At 39.4% G+C, this 9,364-nt stretch overlaps 1 protein-coding gene across 4 annotated transcripts in view; it reads left to right on the top strand.

The window, feature by feature from the left end:
* The window catches only part of LOC148022665 (pathogenesis-related thaumatin-like protein 3.5), a 5,371-nt gene extending 89 nt beyond the window's left edge, over positions 1-5,282 (top strand). Inside the window, exons 1-4 of one of the 4 annotated variants that reach the window (XM_087695607.1) lie at positions 1-281; positions 405-853; positions 3,915-4,150; positions 4,829-5,282. The exon at positions 1-281 is cut by the window's left edge and continues 89 nt beyond it. In XM_087695607.1, coding sequence (XP_087551733.1) covers positions 218-281; positions 405-853; positions 3,915-4,150; positions 4,829-4,940 — 861 coding nt within the window. In that variant the 5' untranslated portion in view covers positions 1-217 and the 3' untranslated portion in view covers positions 4,941-5,282. Of the gene's footprint in view, positions 282-404; positions 854-3,914; positions 4,151-4,783 lie in introns of all 4 variants that reach the window. The other 3 variants (XM_087695605.1, XM_087695608.1, XM_087695609.1) reach the window with 3 other exon arrangements.
* The last annotated feature ends 4,082 nt before the right edge of the window (positions 5,283-9,364 follow it).

Here is a 9,364-nt window from a genome sequence, read left to right as displayed (position 1 = left end):
GAGCGATCACCGATCGACGATACAGGGTTAGGAGAGGGGAGAAGAGGATCGCAGGACGGGAGGAACCTTCTCTCTCTCTCTCTCTCTTCTTGATGAAGAGATTGAAAGAGAAGGTGTAGGGAAGAAGGAGAGAATTGCTAGGTTGCTAGGGAAGTGCGATTCTCTCTGTCTGTCTGTGTGTTTCTGTGGCGGCATCATCTTGACGCGAGGTGGCAATATGGCGGATTGGAAGAAGCGGATGGGGACGATGCTTGTGCTGCTGCTATGTTGGAGGCCTGAATGTGAGTATGCAATATGAGCGAGAGAGAGAGAGAGAGAGAGAGAGAGATCCGGGAAAACCCGGGCAGCGAACGTATCGTGAGCTGACATGTGTGGTGGATGTGGTTTTGTGATTGGTGGATCAGGGCTGGGCGGGTCAGCGGCGGTGGTGTTTACATTCACGAACAGGTGCGGATACACAGTGTGGCCGGGAATGCTATCGAGCGCGGGGATAGCGGCGATATCGGACGGGGGGTTCGAGCTGGGGGCAGGGGACTCGGCCCTGATCAGGGCGCCCGCGGGGTGGTCGGGAAGGCTGTGGGGCCGGACGGGATGCAACTTCACGGGCGCGGGGGTCGGGCACTGCGCGTCTGGGGACTGCGGCGGCCGCCTGGCGTGCGCGGGGGCGGGCGCCGAGCCCCCCGCCACCCTGGCTGAGTTCACCCTCAAGGGCTCCCTGGCCACCCAGGACTTCTACGACGTCTCCCTCGTCGACGGCTTCAACCTCCCCCTCTCCGTCTCCCCCTCCAACCGCTCCTGTGGCACCGCCGGTTGCCCCGCCGATATCAACCCCTCCTGCCCGTCGGAACTCCAGGTCCTCCTCCTTTCTTATTTCCCCATACGCGAAACGATATTATTTTTTGGTATTTTTGTTTGCTTTTTGTGATTTTTCTTTTTTCTCTCTCTCTCTCTCTCTCTCTCTCTCTCTCTCTCTCTCTCCTTTTGGCTTGGTTGTTTCAGCACACTTGTCACCCCCTTATTCAGTAGACTCTGGTTCAAAAAACGAACGAAAAATGTTGTACTCGACGGTGTCCTCCTCTTAGGCCGGTTACACACCGGGCTTTGGACGGGACAGGAGGTGCAAGTTGTCCATTACTTCGTTTACACACTAAACTACGCCCGCGAATTTTATGAAAAGAAGGTTGGCCCATTGGTAATGTTTGAGGGGTGTGAGGGGATTGGTGGGGGTTCAATTCCTGTCAGTCCCTTAGGTCACTTTTTGGAAAAAGGTGCTGTCGTCTTGTTCATGGGGCGCGCCCGAATTTCGGGACGGGGAAGATCCCCCGCCTAGAAGTGTCCGCCACCCGCAAAAATCGGGCCCAATGGCCTTTCGACACGTAGGGCAGTGGACGCTTCTTTTTTCACCTTGCATCTGTCCGCAGCCCGGTGTGTATCCGGCCTTAGTATTTGTGCTATTCACTGCAATTGTATAATTTTTTGCATTTTAGGCCAGTCACTAAATTAAACTCATGCAAAAGCCTAAACTCACTAAATTATTATACTCACAAAAACACACACAAACACAAACTCTCTCTCTCTCTCTCTCACATATGATGGGATCAGTTCTCGTGGGGTGTTTGGGAGTTCTTGGAAAGGTTTTTCTAGATAACCAAAAAACCCCAAGGTTACGATCACGTTGGCGGTTTCTAGTTTTTTGGGAAAACTCCCCCTTCCACACCGAGAAGCCACACACACAAGGGTTTCTCCAAAGCAAACCCCTTCCCATTTTTCCAAGAAGGCTTCAAGGCCCACCTCTACCTTCTTAAATTTGAGAATAAAGTGATGTATTTTAGTATTTTCTTTGGAGTGGTGGACTTTTAGAAGCCCCCTAGGCCCTATCATCTATGTGTCCCAATTTGCTTTCCGAAATGGGGAACTCTTTGGGAAAATGTTTCCTATTGAAAACCCATGAGTGAATAGTGCCATGGGGTGTCCCCTTAGGCAATGGTCACACCTAGTACTCGTGGGGGGAGTAAATGGCACTTCCTCAACTAGCCCTTGTGTCATGCCCTAGTGCAACCTTGTTAGCCCATACTAGCATCCCCTCAAAAGGGGTACTAACACACCCTTTAGTGGTTAAGGGAACCCAAGGCTTCTCATTGGACTTCCATGATATGTGCGCTCTGACTCTACCATGAGAATGAGCTCTAGTCAATCAATGACAATCTCAGAAGTGTTTGCCCCTATTAGCACTCGAAGTGCAACGCTGCTCTTTATGAGGGAAGTATTATCCTCATGGATAGCCCTATTAGTCCTATAGCCCCTTGACACAATAGGGCTCGTATGCACCTCAAGGGCTTTCGCGCACAAGGCATTGGTATTTAATGTGTCACATTGCAACAAATTCACTTGGAAAGACAAGAGTGCATATCATGCACCTACGCTAGTTTTTATTTTTCTCTTACATAAACTTGATGGTTTATATGGCAAATAATCCATCATTTAAATAGAAATAAAAATATAGAAAAGAAAAAACCTACAACTTGTCAACTAGGAGAAAGAATGTCTTCTTATCAAGGACAAGCTAGATCTTCCTCACCATTACAATAGCATGCCCTTATAGTAGGCAATGCTATGAAAGCCCATTTTCTCCTATTTTAACAAAGGTAAATATGGATGCCTTCATTTTCTAGCTTCTTTCTAATGCAAAATACCTTAAAGAGCCTCGCAAGGGTCTTGAAACATGTGCAACTCAATTTTATTTCAAAATGCATGATCTTATCTTTATGAATTTATACTTTTTATAAGAGTTTCAAGCTTTTACCAACCATTAGTAATCTTCAAAAGTCAACACGCTTAATGTCTTAAGGCCCCCCAAACACACAGTGGTGACAATGCCTCCCATAATTTAAATCAAGATTTAGATTGGGGTTAAAACACATGGCTACAATGGAATACAAACAATGTACACAACCTACCAATTCAACCAACCAAGAGGACAACATAAGTGATGAACACAAACCACCAAAAATGTCAACCAATCACCTTATTATCTCTTGATCAAGTGAAACCCAAACTACTTTGTAATGGCCTATTTTGTCTTACACACTACATTGTGACACATCTTGCCCCACTATTATTTCCCTCATTTCCCAACCCAAGTCAAGGTTGCTAGCAAGGGATGGATAATCTCCTAATTGACCAATCATAGTGAGCTTTTGCACACCAAATTACTAGCATTTTGGCGAATGTCCAACTAGACGTAGATGAAGGAACACACTTTATTAGAGGTTGCACACCAAATCACTAGCAAGTTGACCAATGTCCAACTAGACTTACATGAAGGAACATCCATTATTAGAAGAGGATTTTCTCTCTACTTCCACTACCCTTGGCCAATGCCACTCTATTATAGGTGCTTTTACAAATCACTTTGTAGTAATGCATTGCAAATACTCTCTTTTCCTATAAAATAATTTCATTTGGGACTCCTCTACAAGGATGCATACTATGATACTAGAGTTGTATAGCATTGGCCCCTTCACTATATGGTTTTAACTTATGCACCAATGCTCCTTTCAAGTTTGATCGTTCTTGTAAGTTTTTCAATAATAGCTTCCATTGAAATGGATCTCCCATTGACCCTTATCATTTTGTTTAATTTTATTCATGAATTGTGTGACGTTATTCATGAACTATGCAAAATACATAAAATCAAGGGTAGTCTTTTGTGTGATAATTTTCTCAAAACTTATAAGTATAGCAAACTTACAAGCGATTGAATGTTATGGAGACTAACATTTCATGTAGAAAATTTTAAAAGTGCACTTACAATATTCTTGAAGTGTAATGTCGAGGGAATTTCACATTTGTAAATTGCAATTATTTTGGCATGTAGTGTCATTTAAGTGTAATGTATCATCACTGTTTTGTAGGTGCTTGGTGAATCTAATCAGGTCATTGCATGCAAAAGTGCATGTTTAGCATTTCAATCTGCCGAATATTGTTGTTCAGGCACTTATGCTTCTCCTAGCACATGCAAGCCCTCCAATTATGCCAAAATATTTAAAAAATATTGCCCTAATGCCTATAGCTATGCTTACGATGACCCGAGTAGTATCTTCACTTGCACAGGGGCAAACTATGACATCACCTTTTGTCCTCCTTCCAGGTTTGCTTTTTCATCTTTCTTTGCCTCTTATAACAAATTCCCATTAAAAAATGTTTTGTCAAATTAGTATGCATAAGTGTGCCCTTTCTATTTTTCCTAACAAAGTTGATTAAATATTCATGTTTAGCAAGTATCAATACTTGGGAAGCATACATATGTGAGAAGAACCCTCATGCACTTCATACAAATGGCACATCATCCATTACCGATTTACAAAGGCATCATATTTCTTTAAGGCTATGATTTTGTCTCTATATTCTTTGATATTATTTATAGGTGAATGAAATTTTAGACATAGACAAGAGGATCACCTTGTTTTCAAAAAGTAAGCACCCTTGAAAGTTACACAAAATATTATCCTTTTGTTAGCTTTAGAAAATGTGAATGTTTGACTTTCAAAATGACATCTAAAGGCAATTTGAGAAGCAACTTTTCGATGCTTTCAAGCTTTGTCCATCTAGGAATTGGGTTTAAATGTTTGTTTCTTATTAGATCACTTGCTTACTTATTGGCATTAGTTTTCATAATTTGCAACATTTTCATGTTATTAATGAATGGCATCCATACATGTTTTTAAAATCAATCCTTGTAGTAATGAAAACTCTGTTAGTGAAGTGATTTGATTTTGCACAGTAACCTTCAACTATGTTGCCCTCATTCCAAGCATGGCCATGGCAGCTCAACCTCTACAAGTACCATGACAAGGAGACCCCCCTTAGTGTGTGCCCTCTTGGGTGGGCTCTTTCTATTATTTCCCTTTCAAAAGGGAATAGGAGCATCTATTGATTAACATATATGAAACTTTTTAAGGGGAAGCAATCAATCCAAATATATGCTCCCAAGCAATACAAAAAAATAAGGACCCTTCATCTTCCCAAAATTAAAATAGGAGCAAGGTTTCACAAACAAAAGTTATGTGGGGTCTAGGCTAAAGAAAGGGCATTATACAACTTGCCTTTTTCTCTGGAAGATATGCTTGAGGTTGCTTTCCCTTGCTGCTACAAAGTTCCATAAAGATTGTACTTATTCCAATCTTCTCTATGAGAGAAAAAAGTGCGAAGATCTCCCTTGAAGACACATGCCCTTTTCCAACATGGTTATCTAAATTGAGGTGTTCTTTATTCCTTTTACACTACCCTACTTTTTTATTGTAGAGATACTCTCACAAATGTTACCTCATTGTAATTTGCAAAGTCAAAAAGCAATTTCATCTCTTAACATTATCTTCAAAAATGTCAAAGTGGTGGTAGATGAGTAGACTTACATGACTTTGAAGTAGAAGATGGTGCACATGAGAAACGTTATCCATTAGTATGTGAAGTGGACCATTTGATGGCTAGTGACTAGAGAGATCATGAGTCTTCAACTTATTATGTGAAAAAGGGAAAATCCACAAATGAGGAACACAAAGCCTTGACCTATCACTAAACATTTGTTGGATATATGCACAAAGCTACTAGTGGCTCCTAATGATGCTTTATTTGAAAGTAACATACAAAAGGAGAAGCCAACAATTTTACACTTTAGATAAAAGTTGAAGATGCCTCCAATCATAGGAGTGCGTTTCACATATGCAAAGCGTATAACTTATTAAATAAACACATGAAACAAAGCCATCATAAAATATGCATATCACCTAATTTTTCATCCACATGTACAATAATAGTAGTTTATCAAAGCTCTAGAGTTTTGGAGCATACATTATTGTCCACTTATGAAATTATACTTTTGAACATCTAGTTTTGTTTAATTGATGATGATTTTCATGTGTTAAATGTTAGTAAGGACTTTGTATGATTAAGGATGAATTCTTGTTTAAGAAGCATCTATGTGGATGAGGAAGAAACATTCTATCCAGCCATAGAGAGAGAGAGAGAGAGAGAGAGAGAGAGAGAGAGAGAGAGAGAGAGAGAGAGAGAGAGAGAGAGAGAGAGAGAGAGAGAGAGTCTCCTATGGATATAAATGGCATAAGCGTTAGAACCTCTAGAAAGACATATTTGAACAAGCTAGGAATGGTATTCTTGATTTTATATCATATTCAAACTTCTCTATTATATTGAGAGTCTTTGTGGACCTAAAATTGCTTCCTTATTGAGACCAACATGAAATCTTTCAAATTATTGTAATTGCCAATATGTGTTGAAGCAAATAAGTGAAAGTGCCATTAAAATGTTCTAGACACTCTACGCCTAGATTCTCCTAGGGCTTCGCGCTAGTGTTCTCCCAGTGCCTCGCACCAAGATTCAAAGCACTTGTGTTAATCATAGTTAAGGCACTTCACATCCTAATGCACAGCTATATCAACCAAAAGGCTCCCAAGCCCATGTGGTACAAGGAGAAGGAGTTTCCTATTCAACAAATAAAGATGGTTTTTTCTTGAACGGTGAGTAGGAGATATATTTACTTTCTATTATTTTCTCCATCCAATTGAATACATGTACACACACATACCGTCTCTCTCTCATACGGACATACTCTAAAAATATCCATAAATGCACATATACTAAAAAAAAATAGTTGAATTTCTGCTTTATTGAACATTATGGGATGGCATAATAATTTTAGTAGTTGAACATGTTCACTCAATGTATACTCTAAAGCTATATACAAATTCACATAGACTATAAAAAGACAAACAATATATGCATGCATACACATGTAAATATATATGAGAGAGAAATGAAGAGAGAGAGAGAAAAGAGAAGAGAGAATGGATAAACACTTATAAAACACGCACTTACAAATATCACTCACACACATGCGCACGTGTGCACACACACACACACAATGCACACAACCATGTGCATACATGTATATACATGTGTACACATGCACACATATGAGGTGAAGATTAGAAAAGATGAGGGAGAGAGAGGACACACATTTACAGGACCACACAAATGAACACACATGCATTAAACACACATATACATACAAACATATACACATACATACATCAAGGTGTTCTTGGGAGCCTAGATTCTCTCGATGCTTCATGTCGATGTTTGAAAGTATGTTTCATGTGGCAAGAAAGTTCATGGACTAATACAAATGTTGAATACACAAAAATACAATATAAGGAACATAGGCTTGGGAGCCTAAATGCTTTCAGTGCTTCGCATTTGTGTTTGAAAGTATGTTGAGATTTCATGGAAGGTTGATATAAAGAACATAATCTGAACTTCAAAAGCTTCAGCAACTTAGACTAATACAATATTGAATGCACAAAAATGCAATATATGGGAATGTGGCACTCGTTGATATGGGGAGTGGAAGACCTACATTAATAGGATCAAGCCTATACTATATCTCCAAAGAACCCTTATGTCCATTTCTCAAAGTTTTTCGAAGACAAACACATGCAATTGGATTTCTAATCACATTGAGCCTACCATGGCATGTATATTACCCTCACACACTAAGCTTACAATACTATATAAATTTGTCAATTCATAAACTATACTAAGGATTTCTTCTTCTTCTTCTTCTTCTTCTTCTTCTTCTTCTTCTTCTTCTTCTTCTTTCTCTCTCTCTCTCTCTCTCTCTCTCTCTCTCATATAATGAATAATTAATAACATGTATGCATAATTATATATATAATACACTAATTAAAATATAATTATATATTGTATTAATAATTTATTGATATATAAATAAATAATAAATAATATTATCATATGATTAATAATTATAATGTATATATTAATTATTATTAATATAAATAATATAATTAAATATAATAATATTTAGTTAAAATAAAAATTAATATTATGGATTATAGTTATATATTAGCATATATAGATGACTGTTAATGCATGGTAGGAAGTACACATTAGGGGTCTTGCTATTAGTAGAGTTAATGTTTTTAAGCCTTTGTAAGGAAAGGGTGTGTGTCTTTTGCGAAAGAACACTTGTAAGGGGTTTTTTTGTCGATGTACGAACGTATTTGATGATAACTGTAAGCGGGAGAAGTCTGTGTTGATGTAAGGAAAACTTTCTAGCCATGAATATCAGAACAGATTTCAGTGATTACACAGTTTCCTGTTATTTCCCTGTTTTCTGTTCTTGAGAAATGAGTATCTATTTTGTTTTAAGTGGTGCAATAGTATCGCAATGGATGTATTGAGGGAGGAAGATTGTTATTTTTTGTATTCAGTATGGAGGAGAGGTTCAGAACAGATTTATGTTAAAGTAAGATGGAAGTAATTAGGGGTTGATGATTGAGCCCTTAACACTAGCAATCCTGTGAATTATTCTGTTGGCAACAGGCAGTTAGGATTGGGAATGGAACAGGTGTTCTTCCTTTCTAAATTGAAGAATACATGCAATCATGGATCCTTGGCTGAAGGAGTTTGAGCAGTGGCACACCGACGAGGAGTGTGAAATATTCGCGCAAACATTGTGCCAAGAGTTTTAGAATTGGACTACAGCAGAAGAGGAGTTTGAAGTTTACAGTCAGGAATTTTTGACCACACATTTCCCTGATTTATCTCTGGACGTAATTCGAAAGATCAGAGAAGCGGTTTGTATAGAGCAAACAAAATAGGTGGCACCCTTTGGACTGGAGTACACAGGAGGTGTCTTCAAGAAAATCTAGCGTACATAGTATCTTTGGCAGTTTTGTGCACCTTACGGGTGGAGTTATACCCCTAGACTGGTCCGGGCGAAGAGAAGAAATCGACATGGAAATCATAGTCATTATTGTGACCATTGTGCACCTACAGGACAGTGCTAACCTGTTCTGATGACAAACTTGATCCCTGTTTTATGTCAGCAGAGAAGTATAGAGGGGAAGGATTTGGGACATATTATACCAGATTACAGGCTAAATTAGAATAGGAAGAGAAGTTGAAACAGAAGGAGCATCAGAGATCAAATAGTTGCAGTCAGGTGGATATTTTGGATATAGGGCATCTGAGTGACCAGGAAGTGCAAACAGATGAAGCTCATCCCAGTCAGGAAGTCAGAACAGATGGTTCTACTGGTCTGCAAGTACCAATATTAACAGGAGAGGAGGAAAGAAACAAGAACAAATTTTTGGGGGCATTAGCATGGTCCCAATTACAGCAACAGACTAGAAGGAAGTTGAGGTTCCAACCATTACCTAAACCACTGATTTAAAAAAAGGTTGCCACAACTGTACAGCCAGCACAAATGGCACAACCCCCAAATCCAGCAAACCTTAGAGTCAAATTTGCCAGTTTCAAGGGTGAG

This window comes from Lygodium microphyllum, chromosome 16 (assembly GCF_053477565.2).
Source record: "Lygodium microphyllum isolate KBCC chromosome 16, Lygodium_microphyllum_v1.1.10, whole genome shotgun sequence".
Lineage (NCBI taxonomy): Eukaryota > Viridiplantae > Streptophyta > Polypodiopsida > Schizaeales > Lygodiaceae > Lygodium > Lygodium microphyllum.
Note: the sequence above shows the minus strand (reverse complement) of the source record. Positions and strands in the feature narration are given on the sequence as shown.